Here is a 25,834-nt window from a genome sequence, read left to right on the forward strand (position 1 = left end):
AGTACTCAGATGGAACATTATGGTGAGTACATCTTTGCAGACAATATGCAATCAGACCTGCAGCTTTATTACTCTTTCCCTTCAAAATAACAAAAACACAAGCAGAATACAAACAAAAAACAGAGGCTTCCAGGTTAAAAAGTCCTTTACTGGTGTCTCCAGGTACCAGGAGACACCAGTAAAGGACTTTTTAATCCAGAAGACTCTTTGTTTTTATTACTCTTTCCCCCAAGTGCCATCATGAGTAGCATTACCTAGTCCCAGCTAAAGCCAAATAGATCCCTGTCAGGCAAAGTGCAGATCTGCTTTTAGAAGGTTTTCTCTTTCCAGGAATAAACATTACAATCTCGGGTCTGTAATTATTTTTGGCCTGTCTTTAACTCCACATAATAAAACTGACGTGCAGAGATTACAGCTTCTCCATCTTACTTCCCCGTCTTAAAGAAATCTTTCCTTCTGTAGTAGGGAATGAATCCTACCCAGTTTTCCAACATGAACTTCAAAAAACGAAGCACGAGGCTGCTAATTATAAATGCTTTCAGAACTACATCACCCTGGTAGATCCACCTTCTTTCCTTACAAAGTATTCTGTAATTTAGCTAACTGCTCCAATGCTCAGTTTGCAAAAATCTGTGTTCAGTAGTGGTGTTTTGTTTTCAACAGATAGAATTCTGCTTTATGTGGTTATGTCATAGTATAGCTTTTCATAGATTCATAGATATGCCAAGGCCACTGAGTCATGCTAGTTATCCTACTTCAGGCCGATCTTTTTAATAAATTTGTAGATACCGATCCAGTCATCTAAGATGTCAGTCCCTTGTCATTGTTGCAATATTAGGTACATAAGGAATGTCCCTTCCCAGGCAGCCCATCGCTCGGTTAGTGTAGCTAAGTTTAAAAAAGATCTTGTTTGTGCCGCACATCACATTTATGCTCCCTGCACAGACCATACGGATACAACTACCCAGAACTTCTTTTGCTGCCGGTTTGAATGTTAAATTTGCCAGTTTGTTTGAATGTCTTGTTGCTGTACTGAATATTTAGTAACACCAAATAAGTGCCCCCTTGGGGTTATTTTTCTTTTTAAATTTAGTTTTTTGTTTTTCACAAGGACAAGATATCCCTTCATGCTAATCCTTTTATGCCCATGGTAGTAAATGAGTTGTCCTTGAATCAGCCTGTACAACTCCCTTACTTTTTCCCTTCTTCTCAATCTGCTAGCGAGACAGTCCTGCATACCGTGGATTTGCACAGACAGCTCAGGTGCTATTTAGATAAAACTAGGACTATTCGTAAGTCTGATCAGCTTTTTGTTTCCTTTCACCCCAAGTCTTCGGGTTTGGCTGTTTTTAACCATTTTCTGGATATCTAAGATGATTTATTTTTGTTTCCTTTCACCCCAAGTCTTCGGGTTTGGCTGTTTTTAACCATTTTCTGGATATCTAAGATGATTTATTTTTGTTTCCTTTCATCCCAAGTCTGGGTTTGGCTATTTTTACCATTTTCTGGATATCTAAGATGATTTATTTTTGTTTCCTTTCATCCCAAGTCTGGGTTTGGCTGTTTTTAACCATTTTCTGGATATCTAAGATGATTTATTTTTGTTTCCTTTCATCCCAAGTCTGGGTTTGGCTGTTTTTAACCATTTTATGGATATCTAAGATGATTTATTTTTGTTTCCTTTCATCCCAAGTCTGGGCTTGGCTGTTTTTAACCATTTTCTGGATATCTAAGATGATTTATTTTTGTTTCCTTTCATCCCAAGTCTTTGGATTTGGCTGTTTTTAACCATTTTCTGGATATCTAAGATGATTTATTTTTGTTTCCTTTCATCCCAAGTCTTCGGGTTTGGCTGTTTTTAACCATTTTCTGGATATCTAAGATGATTTATTTTTGTTTCCTTTCATCCCAAGTCTGGGTTTGGCTGTTTTTAACCATTTTCTGGATATCCAAGATGATTTATTTTTGTTTCCTTTCATCCCAAGTCTTTGGGTTTGGCTGTTTTTAACCATTTTATGGATATCTAAGATGATTTATTTTTGTTTCCTTTCATCCCAAGTCTTCGGGTTTGGCTGTTTTTAACCATTTTCTGGATATCTAAGATGATTTATTTTTGTTTCCTTTCATCCCAAGTCTGGGTTTGGCTGTTTTTAACCATTTTCTGGATATCTAAGATGATTTATTTTTGTTTCCTTTCATCCCAAGTATTCGGGTTTGGCTGTTTTTAACCATTTTCTGGATATCTAAGATGATTTATTTTTGTTTCTTTTCATCCCAAGTCTGGGTTTGGCTGTTTTTAACCATTTTCTGGATATCTAAGATGATTTATTTTTGTTTCCTTTCACCCCAAGTCTGGGTTTGGCTGTTTTTAACCATTTTCTGGATATCTGAGATGATTTATATTTGTTTCCTTTCATCCCAAGTCTGGGTTTGGCTGTTTTTAACCATTTTCTGGATATCTAAGATGATTTATTTTTGTTTCCTTTCATCCCAAGTCTTCGGGTTTGGCTGTTTTTAACCATTTTCTGGATATCTAAGATGATTTATTTTTGTTTCCTTTCATCCCAAGTCTGGGTTTGGCTGTTTTTAACCATTTTCTGGATATCTAATATGATTTATTTTTGTTTCCATTCATCCCAAGTCTTCGGGTTTGGCTGTTTTTAACCATTTTCTGGATATCTAAGATGATTTATTTTTGTTTCCTTTCATCCCAAGTCTGGGTTTGGCTGTTTTTAACCATTTTCTGGATATCTAAGATGATTTATTTTTGTTTCCTTTCATCCCAAGTCTGGGTTTGGCTGTTTTTAACCATTTTCTGGATATCTAAGATGATTTATTTTTGTTTCCTTTCATCCCAAGTCTGTGTTTGGCTGTTTTTAACCATTTTCTGGATATCTAAGATGATTTATTTTTGTTTCCTTTCATCCCAAGTCTTCGGGTTTGGCTGTTTTTAACCATTTTCTGGATATCTAAGATGATTTATTTTTGTTTCCTTTCATCCCAAGTCTGGGTTTGGCTGTTTTTAACCATTTTCTGGATATCTAAGATGATTTATTTTTGTTTCCTTTCATCCCACGTCTGGGTTTGGCTGTTTTTAACCATTTTCTGGATATCTAAGATGATTTATTTTTGTTTCCTTTCACCCCAAGTATTCGGGTTTGGCTGTTTTTAACCATTTTCTGGATATCTAAGAATGATTTATTTTTGTTTCCTTTCATCCCAAGTCTTCGGGTTTGGCTGTTTTTAACCATTTTCTGGATATCTAAGATGATTTATTTTTGTTTCCTTTCATCCCAAGTCTGGGTTTGGCTGTTTTAACCATTTTCTGGATATCTAAGATGATTTATTTTTGTTTCCTTTCATCCCAAGTCTTCAGGTTTGGCTGTTTTTAACCATTTTCTGGATATCTAAGATGATTTATTTTTGTTTCCTTTCATCCCAAGTCTGGGTTTGGCTGTTTTTAACCATTTTCTGGATATCTAAGATGATTTATTTTTGTTTCCTTTCATCCCAAGCCTGGGTTTGGCTGTTTTTAACCATTTTCTGGATATCTAAGATGATTTATTTTTGTTTCCTTTCATCCCAAGTCTGGGTTTGGCTGTTTTTAACCATTTTCTGGATATCTAAGAGGATTTATTTTTGTTTCCTTTCATCCCAAGTCTTCGGGTTTGGCTGTTTTTAACCATTTTCTGGATATTTAAGATGATTTATTTTTGTTTCCTTTCATCCCAAGTCTGGGTTTGGCTGTTTTTAACCATTTTCTGGATATCTAAGATGATTTTTTTTGTTTCCTTTCATCCCAAGTCTGGGTTTGGCTGTTTTTAACCGTTTTCTGGATATCTAAGATGATTTATTTTTGTTTCCTTTCACCCCAAGTCTGGGCTTGGCTGTTTTTAACCATTTTCTGGATATCTAAGATGATTTATTTTTGTTTCCTTTCACCCCAAGTCTGGGTTTGGCTGTTTTTAACCATTTTCTGGATATCTAAGATGATTTATTTTTGTTTCCTTTCATCCCAAGTCTGGGTTTGGCTTTTTTAACCATTTTCTGGATATCTAAGATGATTTATTTTTGCTTCCTTTCATCCCAAGTCTGGGTTTGGCTGTTTTTAATCATTTTCTGGATATCTAAGATGATTTATTTTTGTTTCCTTTCATCCCAAGTCTTCAGGTTTGGCTGTTTTTAACCATTTTCTGGATATCTAAGATGATTTATTTTTGTTTCCTTTCATCCCAAGTCTGGGTTTGGCTGTTTTTAACCATTTTCTGGATATCTAAGATGATTTATTTTGTTTCCTTTCATCCCAAGTCTTCGGGTTTGGCTGTTTTTAACCATTTTCTGGATATCTAAGATGATTTATTTTTGTTTCCTTTCATCCCAAGTCTGGGTTTGGCTGTTTTTAACCATTTTCTGGATATCTAAGATGATTTATTTTTATTTCCTTTCACCCCAAGTCTGGGTTTGGCTGTTTTTAACCATTTTCTGGATATCTGAGATGATTTATATTTGTTTCCTTTCATCCCAAGTCTGGGTTTGGCTGTTTTTAACCATTTTCTGGATATCTAAGATGATTTATTTTTGTTTCCTTTCATCCCAAGTCTGGGTTTGGCTGTTTTTAACCATTTTCTGGATATCTAATATGATTTATTTTTGTTTCCTTTCATCCCAAGTCTGGGTTTGGCTGTTTTAACCATTTTCTGGATATCTAATATGATTTATTTTGTTTCCATTCATCCCAAGTCTTGGGTTTGGCTGTTTTAACCATTTTCTGGATATCTAAGATGATTTATTTTTGTTTCCTTTCATCCCAAGTCTGGGTTTGGCTTTTTTAACCATTTTCTGGATATCTAAGATGATTTATTTTGTTTCCTTTCATCCCAAGTCTGGGTTTGGCTGTTTTAACCATTTTCTGGATATCTAAGATGATTTATTTTTGTTTCCTTTCATCCCAAGTCTGTGTTTGGCTGTTTTAACCATTTTCTGGATATCTAAGATGATTTTTTTTGTTTCCTTTCATCCCAAGTCTGGGTTTGACTGTTTTTAACCATTTTCTGGATATCTAAGATGATTTATTTTTGTTTCCTTTCATCCCAAGACTGGGATTGGCTGTTTTTAACCATTTTCTGGATATCTAAGATGATTTATTTTGTTTCCTTTCATCCCAAGTCTGGGTTTGGCTGTTTTAACCATTTTCTGGATATCTAAGATGATTTATTTTTGTTTCCTTTCATCCCAAGTCTGGGTTTGGCTGTTTTAACCATTTTCTGGATATCTAAGATGATTTATTTTGTTTCCTTTCATCCCAAGTCTTGGTTTGGCTGTTTTAACCATTTTCTGGATATCTAAGATGATTTATTTTGTTTCCTTTCATCCCAAGTCTGGGTTTGGCTGTTTTTAACCATTTTCTGGATATCTAAGATGATTTATTTTTGTTTCCTTTCATCCCAAGTCTGGGTTTGGCTGTTTTAACCATTTTCTGGATATCTAAGATGATTTATTTTTGTTTCCTTTCATCCCAAGTCTGGGTTTGGCTGTTTTTAACCATTTTCTGGATATCTAAGATGATTTATTTTTGTTTCCTTTCATCCCAAGTCTGGGTTTGGCTGTTTTTAACCATTTTCTGGATATCTAAGATGATTTATTTTGTTTCCTTTCATCCCAAGTCTGGGTTTGGCTGTTTTTAACCATTTTCTGGATATCTAAGATGATTTATTTTTGTTTCCTTTCATCCCAAGTCTGGGTTTGGCTTTTTTAACCATTTTCTGGATATCTAAGATGATTTATTTTGTTTCCTTTCATCCCAAGTCTGGGTTTGGCTGTTTTAACCATTTTCTGGATATCTAAGATGATTTATTTTGTTTCCTTTCATCCCAAGTCTGGGTTTGGCTGTTTTTAACCATTTTCTGGATATCTAAGATGATTTATTTTGTTTCCTTTCATCCCAAGTCTGGGTTTGGCTGTTTTTAACCATTTTCTGGATATCTAAGATGATTTATTTTTGTTTCCTTTCATCCCAAGTCTGGGTTTGGCTGTTTTAACCATTTTCTGGATATCTAAGATGATTTATTTTGTTTCCTTTCATCCCAAGTCTGGGTTTGGCTGTTTTAACCATTTTCTGGATATCTAAGATGATTTATTTTGTTTCCTTTCATCCCAAGTCTGGGTTTGGCTGTTTTAACCATTTTCTGGATATCTAAGATGATTTATTTTGTTTCCTTTCATCCCAAGTCAAGTCTGGGTTTGGCTGTTTTAACCATTTTCTGGATATCTAAGATGATTTATTTTGTTTCCTTTCATCCCAAGTCTGGGTTTGGCTGTTTTAACCATTTTCTGGATATCTAAGATGATTTATTTTGTTTCCTTTCATCCCAAGTCTGGGTTTGGCTGTTTTAACCATTTAACCATTTTCTGGATATCTAAGATGATTTTTTTTGTTTCCTTTCATCCCAAGTCTGGGTTTGGCTGTTTTTAACCATTTTCTGGATATCTAAGATGATTTTTTTTGTTTCCTTTCATCCCAAGTCTGGGTTTGGCTGTTTTAACCATTTTCTGGATATCTAAGATGATTTATTTTGTTTCCTTTCATCCCAAGTCTTCAGGTTTGGCTGTTTTTAACCATTTTCTGGATATCTAAGATGATTTATTTTTGTTTCCTTTCATCCCAAGTCTGGGTTTGGCTGTTTTTAACCATTTTCTGGATATCTAAGATGATTTATTTTGTTTCCTTTCATCCCAAGTCTGGGTTTGGCTTTTTTAACCATTTTCTGGATATCTAAGATGATTTATTTTTGTTTCCTTTCATCCCAAGTCTGGGTTTGGCTGTTTTTAACCATTTTCTGGATATCTAAGATGATTTATTTTTGTTTCCTTTCATCCCAAGTCTTCGGATTTGGCTGTTTTTAACCATTTTCTGGATATCTAAGATGATTTATTTTTGTTTCCTTTCATCCCAAGTCTTCGGATTTGGCTGTTTTTAACCATTTTCTGGATATCTAAGATGATTTATTTTTGTTTCCTTTCATCCCAAGTCTGGGTTTGGCTGTTTTTAACCATTTTCTGGATATCTAAGATGTTTTTTTTTTGTTTCCTTTCATCCCAAGTCTGGGTTTGGCTGTTTCTAACCATTTTCTGGATATCTAAGATGATTTATTTTTGTTATTCTTTTCATGGCAAGTCTCTGTCTGCTTCTTTTAGAGTTCATTCCACTAGGGCTGTTGCCTTCTTCAAGGGGTTGGACACAAATTCCATCCTTGAAGCTGCTGTTGGTCTTTTGTGTTTACCTTACTATGCATTATAAGTTGGGTATGGTTTCTAGGGCAGGGCAGTTTTTGCTGAAACAATTTTGTGTGGGTTTGTTAAGGGCTCTTTTCAGCCTTCCACCTCCCATTCTGTTTCTTGAGCTTTTTTACTTTCCCTTTTGTACAGAATACTGTAACAGTGATATCGAAGGGCATAATACAGTTGTGTAAAATCTTACCATGACAGTGAATGTCCTTCTCTTCACTGTTGCAGTATTTTCTCCATCTCTCCAACCCCTTGTTGTTTGCCCTGCATTCTTTTCCTTTTGGATATGCATGGACTCGTTTGTCCTGTGATGACTGTTCTCTTCTGGGACAATTCATTTCTAGGTAGTTGTCTGTATATCCCTTTTATGGCCTACATTCTGTGCAGAGAGCATAAATATGATGTACATAGCAAACAAGATCTTTTTTAAGCTTATCTATACTGGCTGAGTAATGGACTGCCCAGGAAGGGCCATCCGTTATGTACTGAATACTGCAGCAGTGAAGAGAAGGACGTCTACTGTTATGGTACGATTTTACACAACTATACTTTGTTTAAAGGAAAATAGCAATTTGCATTGCTTAAAATGTAGTGGATTTTGTTCCTGAGGTGTGGGAGGCACTGGGTTATAAGCCTGTATCTCCGCCATGTTATATTTATCTGTTGGTGAAGATTTAGGTCCCTGGTTCTAGTATTGGTGGAGATGTGATACAAAGGTCCAGGACAGTTGGCGCTGAAATGGCATGGTAAGCAAGAAAGAAGTCCGCCATTAAAACATCTGTAAAACACGGACTAAAGGGATCAAGCTTCCAGTCTCGCTTGGTAGCTCAAGGACTTTATACCTATGGGTCTTTCTGATGTTTAGTAAGATACATCCTAAGTGGGGTATTGCACCTGATAATTGGTCTGATCAATGCTGATCACCTTGTTGGACCTTGATGCTGAATGAATAAACATGTAGAGTATTGGAGATTATGATTGGGTCTATAGTCATAATAAAGTTGTGTGTCTGAAATATGCATGTTAAAAATTTCACCATGATTGCGAAGCCAAGCTCAGAAAGTAAAGCCTGACATACAGGTCAAGAAAACATAACAAATGAACTATAATTTGAGTCATTGTAGAGTACACAGGTTGTAGTTGCTGCAGTGTTCTCTTTTGTTGATTACCAAGAAAAAAGTGTAAGAACAGGGAGTATCTTACAGCTTTGAAATCTGTAAAACACATGGCAGTGCCATACCGACAGTAACCAATAAGGGCAAGTGTCCCCAGTGAACAAACCGCTTTAAAAGCTGTTAGGCACTTCACTCTACCACACTGTGTGTGCATGTGTGTGTGTGTTTGTGTGTGTGTGTGTGTGTGTGTGTGTGTGTGTGTGTGTGTGTGTACGCACATGCACACACATTTTTTTTGTGGGGGGGGAGTGCAAAGTGTATTACATCTTTTAAAGTTGTTTTGGGTTCTTGATGCTGCTGTTTGGTTGCCAGCAGTGGATGCTGTTCTGCTCTAGCCTGCGACTAAAGCTTAACAATACTGAGAATTCCTTCACAAAACACAGGTTTTTTATTATGCATTCTGCTAATATTAGAATGATGCTTAAATTTGCCCTTTTTTCCCCAAATTCAGAGCATAAACCCAGAGCTCCATGCACTGCATTTGTATATTTCTGGTTTGGGTAATGTGACAGCAGTAACAGTATTTTCCTGGGTTCTCTGATTTAAATTTTACTGCAGTCATTCCTGGTTTTAATGAGTTTAATGTTGTAGTGATTACATCATTTCTGATTTGAATGATTTATGCCTGCATACATTATGTTATGCTTGCAGTAATGGCATCATTCCTACTTTGAACACTTAGGTACTTGCCAATGTTGCTTACATCTTTATTGAATCATCGGTGGAGGGAACAAGTGAATACCTCTTCTGGGGAGAGATTCTGTTTCTGGTTGACCTTGTATGCTGTGGTGCCATCTTGTTTCCTGTCATTTGGTAAGAAAAATGAATGAACAAAAAATGTTTTCAGCAAATGTAAAATGATAGCATCTTATGTAGCCCAAGGTGTTGGGCCAAATGTTTAATGTTTTAAGGTACACAACAAATGTGTGGATGGTGCACAGCTGAAGGATTTCTTCAAAACTGTATGATGAGTCTTGAAAAATGATTAGCCAGTCGTGAATACTTAATGAATCTCATTTTCACAATATTACTAGCTTATTGCTGGCATCAATATTATGTCATTTGTGATATTGCCGTGCTCTGAGATTAACAGATATTGTAATTGATTCCTGCATTTACATTGTTCAGAGGTTGGTGCTAGGCTATCGGCCCTAGGGCCTTTACAAGCCTAGCCATAACAATTCCCTGGCTGTTACTTCCCACAATATTTACTTCCCTGGACCCCTGTCTAGCAGGGTGACTGATGTGATCCCCGGGGTGAATTTCCTATCTCCCATCCAATCGTCAAGGTTCCATTTGAAGAGGGCCAAGGAGGAGCACTGCTTGACATGTATGGGCAGTCTGTTCTGGAGTATGGGGAGTCTCTGGGTCAGGAACCTATCCCTCCAGCATGTTTTGCTCATTGTGATGACAAGGTTTGGCTCTGATGGATTGGGATTTCTTTAAGTGCAGCATGTCCAACAGCTTTAGGTTTGACATGGCCTTGTATGTTAAGCAGAGATCGCCTCTGAGTAGACGATATGCAACAGTATAGCTGGAGATTTTTTAGTTGGTCAGCATAGGGCATCTGCTTTAGGCCTGTGATTCTTTTAGTGAGGTGTCTCTGTGGCGTTTCCAGTTGTTTCAGATGTCTAGCGTTTTACTCTCTGATGTGTCTAATGAGGTATGTACAGTGGGACATTGACCTCCTTTTTTCTGGATGAAAAGCCCTTAGTGATGAGGTGTGCCACATAGAAGGATTTCCTGACTGTTGTGGTGATGTGGTCATTGAAGGTGAGACCACTGTCCACCTGTGTTCCCAAGTCTCTTATCACACTTTCGGTGTTTAGTGTACTGCCACCTATGTGGTAATTCATGCGTACATGGTTTTTCCCAAAGGGGATAACTGTACACATCTTGGCATTGAGCTTGAGCCCGTGGCTCTGGCACCAAGCATCTGTTTCTGTAACTCCCTTTTGTAGAATATCCACATCATTTGGGGATTCAGTAATGGCTCCCAGTTTGCAGTCATCTAGTCCCTCAGTGTTGGCCTGTACTTTAGAGAAGTAGATGCCAAACAAGAGTGGTCCCAGGACTGAACCCTGAGATACTCCACTTGTCTGGAGCTGGATTTGGAGTTGGCTACTTTTACAGTGTGTGGGTCCTGTCAGTAAGCCAGTTGGCAACCCATCGAGTGACGTAGTGATTTATGCCCAGCTTAGTAAGTTTATCTATGATTCCAGAGTGGGGGATGATGTTGAAGGCCTTGGCGAGGTCCATATAGTCTGTGTGGACTGCTTAACCCTCGTTTACGGCTCTGGAGACTGATTAGAAGAAGTCAGTCAGGTTCAGGAGACACGATCAGCCCTTCACAAACCCAGACTAGGTGGGGTCCAGTGTTTTAAGGTTGCCAATGTTGTTGTTTATAAGTGCCATGATAATATGTTCCATGGCCTTGCAGATCAGGCTCGTCCGTCTAATGGGATGGTAGTTCCCAGGATCCAAGGTGAATCCCCTCTTGTGGAGTGGGATAACTGTAGCTGTGCGCCACTCATTGGGCACGAAACCTGAGGTGAGGCTATGATTAAACATGACACTTAGGTGAGGTGCCAGTTCATTTTGTAGTTCATTGTTGAACTTTTTTTATCCTTGTGACCCACCAAACCTCTCAGTCTCTGACCTCTGCATAACTGCAGATTCAGGGCTCCATCACCTACACGTGTTCGGCCCATTTGTTCCATGAGGGTGGGAAATGGGAATGCCCGAGTTGGCAAGAAGCCTCCAGCCCAATTATTCCTGTCCAGAAAGCGCTAATAGCCATTTCCCTCCAGAGGTGAATGTCTGCTGGTAGAGAGCTGGCCAGCTGCAGGTCTTGTGGTGTGACCTACCCTTCCCTTCATTAGGTTTCTTGCAGACTCAGAACAGCTGCCTGGTCAGGGAGATGAAGTGCATTTAGTCCCACACACATCTGTTTCTAAGGCTGAGCAGGGCAGATGTCCTTCCACATCATTGTTGCAGTATTCTTTACCTCAGGGATCTCCTGCCAAGCATAGCCCAAAGTCCAGTCAGTATATCAAAACCCTTCGGTCTTGTGTGTGTGTGCAGTACAATCCCATGCATCCTCCCCACACAGTACATAGTGCATAAAGATGATGTATGGACGAAGTTACCCAAAACTTCTTTGCCGCCAGTCCAAATAATATCCTGAGTTGTCAGTCTGAATGCCTTTTGCTGTCCTGATACCTAGCTGCCAAATAAGTGCCCTGCTGGAGTCTTTATTCTTATTCTTGGCCATTTTTCTTTTATTTTTATTTTTCTTTTATTCTTATTCTTGGACATTTTTCTTTTCGTTAGCTGGAGTTCGTCATCCAAGAAGGGAATGTCAGTGTGAGAGGCAGATTCTTCGTAAGGATCATCAAGAGCTGTGTCTCTTTTGTTTAAGTGCTTCACACCACCATACTTCCTGTTGTATTCGTAAGGCATTTGTGCCCAAAGCTCTTAGAAGCTGCTTGTCTTCCCTGGCCATCTGTCTCTAGAACCAGCCACTTAAAACAGTTGGCTCAGGGTAGCATGGCAGAATCAGTTGACCCCAAGGTACTGTTAAACAAGAAGGCCAAGAAATCTCAGCTGGATTCTTTGGCTGTCTTTGTTTTGCCTGACAACCATCTACTACTACCACCTAGGAACACAATTTGTGAGAGATGGAGTTACATTAAGAACCTAGAGTCTATGCTCTATCCCTAACAAGCCAGTATATCTGGCACTGAGAAGGTTATCAACACAATCAATTACTGCACCTAAAATACCACCCACAACTACACAACACACATTCACATATGTGGAGGTTCTCAACATAAACAAACCCAAACAAAGGAGACTTCCAGGGGGCAAAAATGCATGAGAACTCAACAACCATCCACACCCACATACCATGCTTAGTCCACACACCAGTGTCTCGCAAACCACTAAGGCCTAACCATAAACCCAACATGTTAGTCATAGGAGACTCCATTGTGAGGCACACAAAGTGCCTCTCATCAGGCTAGATAAGGAGAAAGTCATGATTAGTTGTTTACCACGTGCCAGAATCCACCATATCACACACGCACTCAAGTCTCTCAACAGGTACTGTTGTGACTCTGGGAAGATATGATCAACAGACCACAATGCTTTGCTAGAAATAGCCTGCATCTGTCTCACTTGGGCTTCAGGCTTCTAGCAAACACCCTTGCCTCCCCCAAAATGCCTTTTTTAGGAAAAGTCATGAGGTCAATACTACCAACAAAAAAATTTTAACATATTGCAAATTAAAGATCATGCTGATAAACACCAGGAGTCTAAACATGAAACTGCACTCATTGCAAGCATTCTTAACCCTGGATGATGTTGACATCTGCGCAGTCAGAGAAACCTGGTTCAAAGCTGTGGAAGCACCCCAGCCTTACCTGGTTACTCATCCTGTCATACATTCAGACGCCAAAATGTGGGCAGCAAAGCCAAAGGAGGTGGAGTTTCAATATATGTTAGACACACACACCTCCAGGCTGGTCAAACAGTTTGACGCACAGGAGACACTCCAGGTGGAATTAACCACTGACAACACCCTAGTTCAAATTATAGCTAGTTACAGGCCCACAAATTTGACTCAAGATGTCCACTCCATCTGTCTGGACCTCTTCAAATCTATCAAGATTCAGCCCTTTACCCTGATCCTGGGTGACTTTAATTACCCAATGATAGACTGGAAAGCATGCTCATGCCAGAACACAAATGCCCAGAGATTCCTCAATCTTTATCAGTGCAAATGCCTTGGAACAGCTAGTCACCCCCCCCCAAGAGGTGATAATATCTTGGTATTAATCAACATGTGTAACCACTGCAGCACCCATAACGTCCATCCTCCCTGGTAAGATCCGACCATAAAGCAGTCACTTTCAAAGTCGCAGTCTCCCCTGACCCCTCCCCCCCAGCTAGGGTCAAACAAAAAAAACTTCTCCAAAGCTGATTACAACCTCCTGAGCAATGGTGTAAACAGCTTCACAGCCCCCTTCCTATTGTAGGGACTGGCACCAAAGTACTATACGAGCATTTATATAGATGCATGGAATCAGGAATACCTGACTGGACAAAATCATCCTCTGCAAGGAAGAGTAAACATGTCTGGTGGACATCTGCAATAAATAAACTATATAACAAAAGGAAAAAATTGATGTCTAGAACCAAGAAAAAAGCAGGTGCCCAGTTGGAAGAAATCTCTCCTTAGCCTGAACAAGCTAATAAGAAATTCACCCCAGGGATCACTACTGTGGCTCTGCTCAACAGGGGCACAGGAAAATAATTTTCTTGGGTGGCGAAAGCCAGGGTACCTTTTCAGCTAGGCTTATATAGGCCCTAGGGCCAATAGCCTAGTACATACCTATGAACCTAAGAGCACTAGTGAAATCCTCTTAAGCCAACTTCAAGTTCAAATTGGCCATTTGGTCACATCTACTAGTGACAGTCATAAGGCCTTCTTCACATATGTCCACAGTCTCAAAGGAAGCACCCAGAGCTGTACAGAACTGGTGGTCAAGGACATCACATACACACATGCTGTAGATATAGCCAATCTACTGGCTGACAGATTCAGTGAAAACTTCTCCCCTCTGCCCCCCCCCCCATCAGTAAATTAGGACATCCCTAGTACCTACCCCCCACCCCTTATCTGTAGGGGACAGGTCATCACTGCCCTCTCAAGGGCAAAAAATACAGCCTCCAAGGGACCAGATAACATCACAGGCTGCATGAACTTGCAGCACTGTTAGGCACACTGTTCAACCAAAGCATACCAGCTTTGTCCCAGCTGAGTGGAGGAGAGCCACTGTCATCCCTTTACACAAAGGTGGAGTTTCACCATTCCAGGAAATTATAGACCTATCAGCCTAACTAGCCTGATATGTAAGACCATGGAACGGACTATCATGGACCTCATTAACAACAACATTGGCAACCTCCAAACACTCGACCCCACACAGTTTGGCTTTGTTAAAGGGAGGTTATGTTAGTTAAATCTGGTTGACTTCTTTAAGATGGTCACCAAAGTCATGGACTGGGGGGAAGACTATGCACAACACCTACCTTGACCTGGCCAAAATGTTCGACACTGTCCCCCACTCAGGCATAGTAGATAAACTCTCTCAACTAGGCATTAATCCATATGTTACCAGATGGGTAGAAAACTGGTTCATTAATAGAACCCACCTAATTAAAATAGGGGAAGCCACCTCAAGCAATAGACACATAATGAGCAGTATTCCCCAGGGATCGGTCTTGGGGCCTGTGTTATTTGGGATATCCTTCTCTGAGGTGTGGACCAATACTAGTGGGCTGTGGCTGACCAAGTTTGCAGATGACTGCAAGCTTGGTGCAGTCATCAGTTCCCCAAGTGATGTGGATGTCTTCTAAGAGAGTCTCACCCAAACAAATAACTGGTGCTAGAAACATGGCCTCAAGCTGAATGGCTAAAAATGCATCATCATCCCATTTGGGGAGAGGGACGTTCCCTCATGTTATAACAATGCCCTAAGTACAGAATCAGTAGTGAGGGATTTGGGCACCCAGGTTGATAGCAACCTGACTTTTGACCACCATGTTGCTTCCGTTGTACAGAAAGCTTTCTACTTGGCCCACCTCATAAGTAAGGGTATCTCATCAAGGGGCAAAGAGGTCATAAGATCCCTGTATTCTTCCCTTATAAGGCCAGTTATTGAGTACAACTCCCCCTTTGGCATGTACTTCACAAAGCACATGCAGCAGCTGGAGAGAACACAGAGGTCCCTCACCAGGAGAATCCAGGGCCTCAAACATCTATTATGCACAGATAGGCTAAACGCCCTGTCCCTCTACTCACTTTCATACAGACTCCTCAGAGGTGACCTCTGTCTGGCATACAAAGCAATCTCCGACCCTGCCTTGATGGGACTGCTGCATATCTGCAAGTCAAGCTCCACTCCAGCAAACCTGTATGCGTGACCTGAACCTGGTCTGTGATATCAGAACTTGTTGGTGGGACAGATTTGTGTCCCAGAGACTCCCCCATCTGTGGAATAGACTCCTCTCCACATCAAGCAGAATACATAACTGGATGGGAAACAGAAAATACACCCCTGAGATTCCACCTGTGTCTCTGCTGGACAGGGGCTTTGGGTGCTGACTTGTATAAACATGGGCTAAACTCTTGGCTAGGCTTTTAAGGGCCTCAGGGCAAATAGCCTAGTAACCTCCTACTATCCTATGATCCAGCCTGTACCAGACATCTCTCTAGAAGCACATGATAGCTTTGTAGGTTGTCCAGTGTCATCTTCAGATTCCTTTGCCATGACTCTGTCAGAGGCCAGCATGAATCCATCCTTTCAAATGTCCTCTGAGGTTTTGCAGGCATGTTTTCTGGACATCAGGGGGGAACCACGGTTGGTTGTCTTGGAGGGCCGTAGTGGGATTCCACAGATTCTGGTTAGGGAAGAGGTTCCTGCTACTCTTATTGAATCTTGTCAGGGATTGGAACCTCTGGTGTTTCTTAGGGCTGATGTTATTACTAAGAAAAAATAGAAGATTAAGCATTCTTCTGCACGTATTAAGGACCCTCAAAGGGAATGACAGGTGTTTTTTCAGCGCCTGTTTAATGCCTTAATGGCCTTGAAGCCCCCCCCCCCCCAAGGGACTTCTATGCCTACGAAAAGAATCCATGGCCTCCAACACCTATCCTATGCGGACAGACTTAAATCACTATCACTCTACTCGGTATCATACAGATTTCTCAGAGGTGATCTGTGTCTCGCCTGCAAGGCAATGTTGGACCTTGCCCTACTAGAGATGTTCCATATCCACAAGTGTAACTCCTCACGCATTATCTGCTCGATGGGCCTAAATCTAATATGTGACATCAACAAAACCTGCTGGAGAGACAAGTTTGTCTCCCAAAGACTGCCCTGTCTCTGGAATAGACTTCCCATACATGTCAAACAAAGTACCTCACTGGGTCTCTTCAAATGCAACCTTGATGAGTGGATGGGAAAACATAAATTTGTCCCAGGGGTTCCACCTTTGTCCCTCATTGACAGGGGTGACGGGTGCTGACTGAGGTTTCTTTTTTGGGGATGAACTCTTGACAAGGCTTGTAAGGGCCCCAGGGCCATTAGCCTAGTAACCTCCTATTATCCTACTCCATCTTGGACCTCAACTTCTTCTAAAATGCCTAGGGAACCTGAATCTTCAGATGAAGATTTGGGGGTCTCATGAGGGATCCTTGTCTTATTCTTCTCAGAGGCCTTCTCCTTTGGCTTATGGCTCTGACGAAGAGGAATCTGTTAGCCCTGAGTCTCCTTTGTTGGAGTTGTCTTTTGCAGACACAGTAGCCAGAAGGATGGAATACTTTAAATTGGATTATTCTCAGCTGTCTGATATCTAGAAGTTTTATGAGTTGTTTCAGGTGGAAAATCCTAAACCTTCTGCAGTACCTTATATGTTGGGTGCTTTGTTAGACACCTTTGTAGCTGCTTTTAAGACTCCTATTCTCAGGCCTCTGCTCCTTAGAAACCTGGCAGGTTCTATAAAGGTCTTGTCAATTTCTGTTTGTGTCCTTCTGCTTATCCTGTTGTGGTGTCTGTTCCTCTGACATGCCTTCAAAGTTTTTGCCCCCCACCAAGCTTCTGCCTTTGGATAAGGATAGTAGGGCCATGGAGTGGATTGGAAAGAAGATCTATACCTGCTTCTACTTTGGCCTTTAAGACCATCAATTACTAGGCCACCATGACCAGATATGCTCTGGCCTTGATTGCCCAGGTTTGTTGGGTTATTTCTGATCTCCCTGATTCTGAAGGGAAGTCTTCTGCTCTCTCTATTTTGGATTTCACCTCTCAGGTGGCTCACCACTCTGTCAAGTGTAGCTCTGATGTTTTTGTTGCGTCTTCTAGAGCTACTGCCTTTGGGTCTGTCTTGGCTTCATTTGCAGTCATTACCTCTAGACATTAAGGCCAAGTTGCTGGATGCACCTTTGGATACTAAGATACTAAAAATTTCTTTGGGACTGTTCATGCTGCTATGTTTATGTCTCTTCAGGAAAGAGGTAAAGCTTTGCAGGACCTTAACCATATTTTTGTGTCCCCTATCCGTAAGTTTCAGAGGAGCTATCCTACTAGATCTGATTTTGTTTGCAGGCAGCCTCGTCAGGCCACTAAAGGCAGGAAGGGTGGTAGGTGAGCTCCTCCTATTTATGCATCTCAGACTTCTGTGGCCTAGAAGCCTCCTTTATCTGACAAGCGTGCTTCTCTTTGACATCTTGACCCCCTAACCCTTGGTTAGGTCTCCTTGTCTCTTTAGCTCTACCTCTGTCTTCCAAATTGGCAACCCATCATCTTAGATTCTCGGTTTCTGTCCATCATTAGTCAGGGTTACTTTATGGTGTGGAAGTCCCTTCCTCCTTGAGAGCAGCTTATTCACTACTCAAAGGTACTTGTGTCCCTGGTGGACCAGGGAACTGTTCAGCCTGTCCCTCTTTCCCAAGTAGGAAAGGGATTTTACTCCAGAATGTTCCTGGTTCCTTGAAAGGAGAGTACTTGGAGGCATACTCTCCATCTATCCTTGCTCAACACCTTTCTCAAGTTTCCTTCTTTTTGGATGCTTTGTCTTCAAATCCTGTTTCATCTTTTACTACCCCAGGCTTTTCTGGTGTCCTTGCATCTGAAGGATGCTTACCTTCTTGTTTCTGTTTATAAGTTCATTGGTAGGTACTAGGCTATTGGCCCTGGGGCCTATACAAGCCCAGCCAAAAAGGTACCCTGGCTTTTGTCACCCAAGAAAATTATTTTCCTGTGCCACTGTCAAGCAGAGCTACAGAGGTGATCCCCGGGGTGAATTTCCTATTTCCCATCCAGTCATCAAGATTTTTCTTGAACAGTGCTAATGAGGAGCTTTGTTTGATATAGATAGGTAGTTTATTCCAGAGTATGGGAAGTCTCTGGGACAGGAATCTATCCCTCTGGCATGTTCTGTTTATTGTGGTGACAAGGTTTAGGACCCTATAGCATGTAGCTTGGAGGGATTGGGATTTCTTTGTGGAACATGTCCAACAGCTCTCGGTTTGACATAGCCCTCCTTTTAGCAAGTTTTTTGCATTTCTCTGTCTGTTCCTCTAATTTTCAGTTCTCTATTTTGCCCTTTGGCCTCTCTATTGCCCCAAGGGTATTGACAAACTACCTAGCTCCTGTAACTGCCTTTTGCAAGCTCCAAGGCATTCTGATTTTTCCCTTTTTAGATCTGTTGATTTAGGAACCTTTTCTCAGTTTGCCTGTTGCAGGTTCCGGAGTTCAGCATCTCTCCTCTTCAAAGTCTGGGGTTCACTATCAACTTCCAAGGGTCTGTTGGGACTCTCTCTCAGGATCATGTGTATCTGGGTTGCAGGATTCATACCGTGCCAGTGTTGGCGCCTCTTCCTCCTGCGAAGGTTTTGTCTTTCAGTCTCTTCTTGCTCTACCTGCCATTCCAGCCAGTGAGTTTTTTCATGGCCTAGGATTCATAGCCTCTTCTATTCCACTACTGCTTCTTGCCAGACTGCATATGCGGAAGCTTCAGTGGTAACTCAAGTCAGTTTGGTTTCAGCGTTGCCACCCGCTGGATTTCACAGTACCTGTCCTTCCTTGTCTAAAGCAGGAATTTGAGTGGTGGATTCTGCAACTTACCATCAACCCAGGCCTGCCATTTCAGTCTCAGGTTCGATTTCAAGAATGATTACCAATGCCTCAGACATGAAGTGGGGATCGGGGGCTTCCTGTGGTTACCAGAAAGTTCAAGGTCTTTGAGCCTTCCCCATTAGAAGTCAGACCACATCAACATCAAAGATATGAGAGTTCTGATTCTGTCCCTTCAGACCTTTCACCCCATACCCTCTCCAGACCCTCTGAAGGTTTACACAGGCAGCACCTCATTGATGAGGTATGTCAGCAAGCAGGGGGAACAAAGTCTTACCTTCTTTGCAGGCTGGCTATTTAGGCTTGGGATCTGGCTATCAGTCATCAGCTAACTCTTCAGGCAGTGTATATTCCTTCAGAGCAGATTCTTGTGGCAGACTCTTTGGGCAGATCCAAAACTCAGGCTCACAAATGGATGCTTCACAAAGACATGTTTCTGGATATAGTCCATCTGTGGGGTGTTCCTCAGGTAAATCTTTTTGCCTCCACTCTGAACAGGCAGCTCCCTCTTTTCTGTTCCAGAACCCTTTCCATCTGATGTGGAAGATGGAAGCTCTTTCTTTTCCTCGGAATGGGATGTCCTCAGTGCCTCTCCTCCTCTTCCTGTTCTTCCCAGAATCCTGTAGAAGATTCAGCTGGGTTCCCCAAAAATCTTGATAGTGACTCCCTTGTGGGAAGAAATATCCAGGAAATTGTTATGGCTAGGCTTGTATAGGCCCTAAGGCCGGTAGCCTAGTACCAGCCTATGAACCTTTTGGCCAAGACAGCATTGGCTCCTTCTCTTAATGCATCTGGCCAGGGGCAGTCACCATAGGTTACCTCACCTGTTGGACCTCCTCACACTCATCTGTCCTCACTTGTCCACTCTTCAGCTGACACTGTGGGTGATAGGATTTTGATAACTTTCAGGCACCTGTTTTCTGAGGATGTGCACAGGATTTTAAAGGGGGGCAGGAAAATCCTCAACCAGAAAGTGTACCCTTTTTCAGTTGGGGTTCCTCTGGTTCTCTCCTATTTGTGTGAGCTGCTCCAGTCTGGCTTGACCTACTCTTCTGTGAAGGCCCATTTGTCAGCTATTTCTGCCACTGTGGCCATTCCTCCTTTATTGGTTTTCCACAGGGACAAGGGTGCCCCTTCATACTAATCCTTCTTTTATGCCCGAGGTGGACAATGTGTTGTCCTTGAGTAAAACTCCCTCCCTTTTTTCCTTCTCAATCTTCCAGTGAGAAGGTCCTGCATACCTTGGATTTGCACAGATAGCTCAGGTATTATTTGGCTAGCACTACAACCATTCATAACCTTTTCTTTTTATCCCAGGACTTTGGGTTTAGCTATTTCCAAGCAAACAATTTCCTTGATATCCAAGGCCTTTTCTGTTATACCTTTTATGGCAAGTGTCTGTCTACTTCAGTTATTGCCCATTCCATTAGGACTGTTGCCTCTTTTGTTGGTTTCTTTAAGGGTTTGAACACCAATTCTATCCTTAAAGCTGCTACTTGGTCTTCAATGCATACCTTTACTAAGCATTATAAGTTGGATATAGTTTCTAGGGCCAGAACAGGTTTTGCTTCGGCCATCCTGCATGGGTTTGCTGAGGGTGCTTCCTAGTTATCCACCTCCCACTCCCTTTCTTGAGCTTTTGTATCCTCCCTAAGGTGAAAAATACTGCAGCACTGATATAGAAGGGCGTAGTACAGTTGTGTAAAATCTCAGCATAACTGTAGATGTCCTTCTCTTCACTGTTGCAGCATTTTCTCTTTGTGTTTTGACTGGTATCCCTCCTGGCTGAGGATCGCCATTTTCCATCTGTATTTTTCCCCTTTGGATGCACATTGCCTCTTTTTGTCCTGTGGAGACTGTTCTGTACTGGAGAAATTCAGTTCTGGGTGACTGTCCATTTGTCACCTTTATGGCCTACAGACTGTGTGAAGTATGAATGGGATGTATGGTGCATACAAGAACTAAAGGCTTTGGTATAGTGACTTCATATTGGCCTATCCTTGGAAGGAGATCCCTAAGGTGAAGAATAGTGCGGCGGTGAAATGGACACCTACTGTTATGGTAAGATTTTACACAACTGTACTTTGTTGTTTGACACAGAATGACCCAGTATGGGCTGTTGCATGTGAATAATGCACTGAGTTATCAGTAAGTATTGCCATAGTGAAGACTGAAGAAGCCTCCACCTCCTGAGAATGTGCTACATGACATCAGCCTCTTGGGTCCTCCCCCACACCTAATTGAACATTGGTCATGGAGGCTGCAGTCAGGGATACATCTCTCTATAACAGAGGGTGTGGTATAAGTTGCTGAGCTTTTGTCCTCCTGTTCTCTGCAGCATTTGTTTTGTAAGGTTATTTTTTCTTTAAAGGTTATGTTCAAATAAGAAAGGAGATAGCTGTAGGTCTTTTGAAGAAGCTTCTTCTGCATGCATATGCTGACTGTTATCAGGGTGTTCACATGAGGAGTGTAGGAACACTTTGAATTCCTAAATAAAAGACTGCTGATGTCCTTCAAGGATGCATCTGCAGTCCTTACAAATGGGTTGTCCTGTCGTCAGGCAGCCCTTCGGTCGGCCAGATTCCAAAGTCTGGGTCTGGCCTCGGCTGGTGTCGCACTTCACCCGACGTCATCTCTGCTGGTTCGGTATAAAGGCATCAGCCGACGCCATTTTCCTCAGTCTTTCTTGCCGCGTGGGCTCAAGCAGAAGCTGTTCGCAAGTGCCGGGTCGGTCAGATCCAGAGATCACTACTACCGAATACTACTCAAGACTTCTAAAAGCTAAGTACCCATTGGGGACTCTTTCTTGCCTCAGCCGATGTCAGAAAAAGTGAATAACTGTTTAACTTGTGGGAAACAAATACCTCATAAAGATTTCCACTCTTACTGCTTACCTTGTTTAGGCCCAGACCACGACGTAGCAGCTTGTTTAGCCTGTGCTTCCTTCAACCGACGAACGCTTAGGCGTCGGTCGGAGTTTGCTGAACAGTTTTTCGGCTCAGATTTTGTGTACATTATGCCGTCGGATCCTCCGACTACTCAAATTGTTAAGAAACGCAAAGAAAAGGACTGACACTCGCTGTCCACGGTTTCGGCCGAAACCACGGTTAAGCAAACCGCGAGTGTCTCGGTTTCGGCCGAAACCGAGCAAACGGTTCAATCTTCAGCCGAATCCATGACTACTACCGAGGCCCCTTCTACCCTTGTTGAATCGGCCTCTGAAGTTTTGCCTACTAATGTGGTTCCTCTAGAATTATCGGACACCATCCCTTTGGATGTCTCTACCCCAGCACGTGGTGCTGCTAGGCCTCCTGCAGCCATGTCTATAAAGGCCTTTGCCAGGGCTAAAGCAGCCAAAACTGCTAAGTCTGTGCCTGTTAAGCCCCCCTCTCACAGGCCCAGTTCCAGTTCCCAAATGCTTACTCTGGCAGAGGATCTCATCTCTTTAATAAGGGGATCCCAATCTCACCCAGACAGGGCCTCTCAACCTCCAGAAAAGAGACCTAGAGCAGAGCCCCCTGAGCCAGTGTCCTCAGATGATTCTTCTGATGATACAGACTTTACAGACCATCCAGAGGCTCCTTTTTCTACTTATGAAGATTCCGATGCTGAAGAATCTATTCCTTCTGCCTCTCCACCAGAGGAATTTTCCTTTGGGGAAACCTTACATGCCATGAGAGAGCAATTCCAATGGCAGGGACAAGATTTCTCAGATTCAAGAAAAAGGCTTAGGACATTTTTACACTTACCGCAACATAGGCCCTTAGCTATACCTCCAGTTCTTCCTGTTGTGGATGATGCATTCAATGATGTTTGCACTGCTCCTGATACTTTACCTCCAGCCCCTGCCAAGCCCGATAGGTTTTACAGGGTACGGACACTCATCACCACTTATACAAGGCTCCTTTGCAGATCCTGAGACTATCTCCCAGGGGCCTAAGGCAGTAGCTTCGACCTCAGCTTAAAAACCCTCCCTTCTGAAAGGGAATCCAGGTCCTTAGAGATGGGGTAAAAAGTATACACCTCTGCTACTCTCTCAGCTAGAGCTTTGAACTGTCAGTTTCATATGATCCAATACCAAGAGTTTATGCTTGATCAGTTAACTAAGAAACTGTCCTCTGATGATTCCTTAGATAAGAAATATGTTCTAGAAATGGTGAATAACATTCAGCAGGTTAGTAACCATTCTTTAAAATGTGGCTATGATGCACTGGAGGCTTCATTTAGATCAGCCATGACTGGCACAGTTATAAGAAGGCATGCATGGTTGAAAGAACAGGTCTTGCCGGATCATGTTAAAGCAAAGCTATTAGATGCTCCTATGGATAAGGTCAGTCTATTTGGTTCTCCTGCCCAACAAGTAATGAAGAAAATGGAAGAGAAGGCAAAATCTGTACAAACAGTTAAAGATTTCCTACAGGTTCAGCCCCCAAGGTTTAGCAGGAACTGGCCTTCCAAAAATTGGTCCTTTCCAGACTCCTCTAAAACTCAGAGAGGCAGGAATAGACGTTCCAGAGTCAGAAATCAATCCAGAGGAGGTGCCTACAGGGGACGCCAGTGGCAAGGCAATAACCAACGAGGCACAGATACAACCACTACCACTGCAACAGGACAATCACAGTGACTTGGCTCTCACACCACCTACCAGGGAACAAATATCAGCACCCTTAGACGGAAAGTTAGCCTTATTTTCAAAAAACTGGCACTACATCACAAGAGACAAGTGGATTTTGCAAACTATAGACCAAGGCTACAGGTTTAATTTCCACACCTTACCAGTAAAAAGAGGAATGCCAAACCTACCACCAAATCAAAAGACAGAAGCTCTAAAACAAATAGCTCAACTAACAAAGATGAGAGCTGTGGAAAGGGTACCACCTACAGAACAGGGCAAGGGATTTTACTCCAGACTCTTCCTAGTACCAAGAAAAGAGAAAAGTTGGAGACCTATTCTCGACCTGTCCGCTTTAAACACATTCATCATTGTTCCAAAATTCAAAATGCTGACCCTACAGCAACTTCTTCCCATGCTGGGCAAGGAGTCTTGGCTGGTAACTCTAGATCTCAAGGAGGCATACCTGCACGTCCCCATACGACCAAATTGCAGAAGATACCTCAGATTTCTTGCAGGATCAGAGCATTATCAATTCTCAGCATTGCCTTTTGGCTTATCTACTGCGCCCAGAGTGTTCACGAAATGCCTGGCATCAGTAATTGCTCATTGCAGGCTTCAGGGAATCCAAATTTATCCATACCTGTACGACTGCCTGATACAAGCGGACAACAAAAGCAAGCTGACACAAGACTTACAAAGAGTCATTTGCTTACTACAAGCCCTGGGATACACAGTCAATTTAAAAAAGTCAAGACTGATACCATCCCAAACAAGAACATTCTTGGGTGCAGAATTGGACACAGTAAAACAGATGGCATTCCTAACTGCAGAAAAACAAGAACAACTTCCTCTTTACTTCTTGACATTAACAAAGCAGAACAAACTAACAGCAAGGAAAGTACTGCAGGCCTTGGGCTTCATGGCATCCTGCATAATCCTGGTCCCCCATGCCAGACTGCATATGAGAAAGCTACAGTGGTACCTAAAGAATTTATGGTCTCAACACAGGCACAGCTTGGAAACCGAAATACCACTAATACCATGCCTGAAACAAGAGTTCCTATGGTGGGCTCAGGCATGCCATTCAAACCCAGGTTTGTCCTTCCACAACATTCAAACAAGCCAAACCATCACAACGGACACCTCAGACCTCGGTTGGGGGGCCCACATGCTGGACAAGTGCATTCAAGGCTTATGGACTCCAGATCAGCTGCACCTGCACATAAATCAAAAATAAATGCTGGCAGTAAAACTAGCAATCCAGAATTTCAGACCATTCCTCAAAGAAGGCCAATTGATGATAAGGACAGACAACACCACAGTCATGTGGTACATCAACAAACAGGGAGGCACTCATTCATACCCTCTATGCCGAATGGCTCTGGACCTATGGAATATGGCTCTGAGCTACAACATTCAGTTACAGGCAATATTTGTACCGGGAAAAGAAAACATCCTAGCAGACATGTTAAGCAGAACTACCTCGGATGCTCACGAATGGATGCTACACCCGGACATCTTCAAGGCCATCACAAAGAGATGGGGAAGGCCACATATAGACCTATTCGCATCCCCACTCAATCACCAGCTCAAGAAATTCTGCACAAGGACATACCATCCACTTGCTTGGAAGGTGGACTCTCTATCCTTCAGTTGGAAAGGCCTGACAGCATATGCATTTCCACCCCTTCCTTTGATGCACAAGGTACTACTGAAAATCAAAGAGGAACGTCCAAGGATAATTCTGATAGCTCCAAATTGGCCAAGACAACATTGGTACCCATTGCTGAGGAGCATGTCTCGGGGGGAAACGTGGACACTGCCCCTGATTCCTTTGATGTTAACTCAGAGCGACTACAACATCCTGCATCCAAACCTGAAAACTCTGCAACTGACTGCCTGGAACATTACATAAGAGCAACTAACCCAGATTTATCCCAAAGGGTTAAAGACATTATCCTTGAGGCCCGCAGACCTTCAACAAGAAGGAACTATGCAGGAAAATGGAAAAGGTTTGTCATTTGGAGTACTGAAAGAGGGAAAGATGTGTCAAAGGT

The 25,834-nt window shown here is 42.0% G+C and overlaps 1 protein-coding gene across 1 annotated transcript in view; it reads left to right on the forward strand.

Annotated features, from left to right (window-relative positions):
• Positions 1–25,834, forward strand: part of GPR108 (G protein-coupled receptor 108) — a 1,998,409-nt gene that overhangs the window by 836,040 nt on the left and 1,136,535 nt on the right. Inside the window, exon 11 of the mRNA XM_044082382.1 lies at positions 9,142–9,272. Coding sequence (XP_043938317.1) covers positions 9,142–9,272 — 131 coding nt within the window. The remainder of the gene's footprint in view (positions 1–9,141; positions 9,273–25,834) is intronic.

The sequence above is a fragment of the Protopterus annectens genome, chromosome 9.part0 (assembly GCF_019279795.1).
Source record: "Protopterus annectens isolate FY-2018-M chromosome 9.part0, PAN1.0, whole genome shotgun sequence".
Classification (NCBI taxonomy): domain Eukaryota; kingdom Metazoa; phylum Chordata; order Ceratodontiformes; family Protopteridae; genus Protopterus; species Protopterus annectens.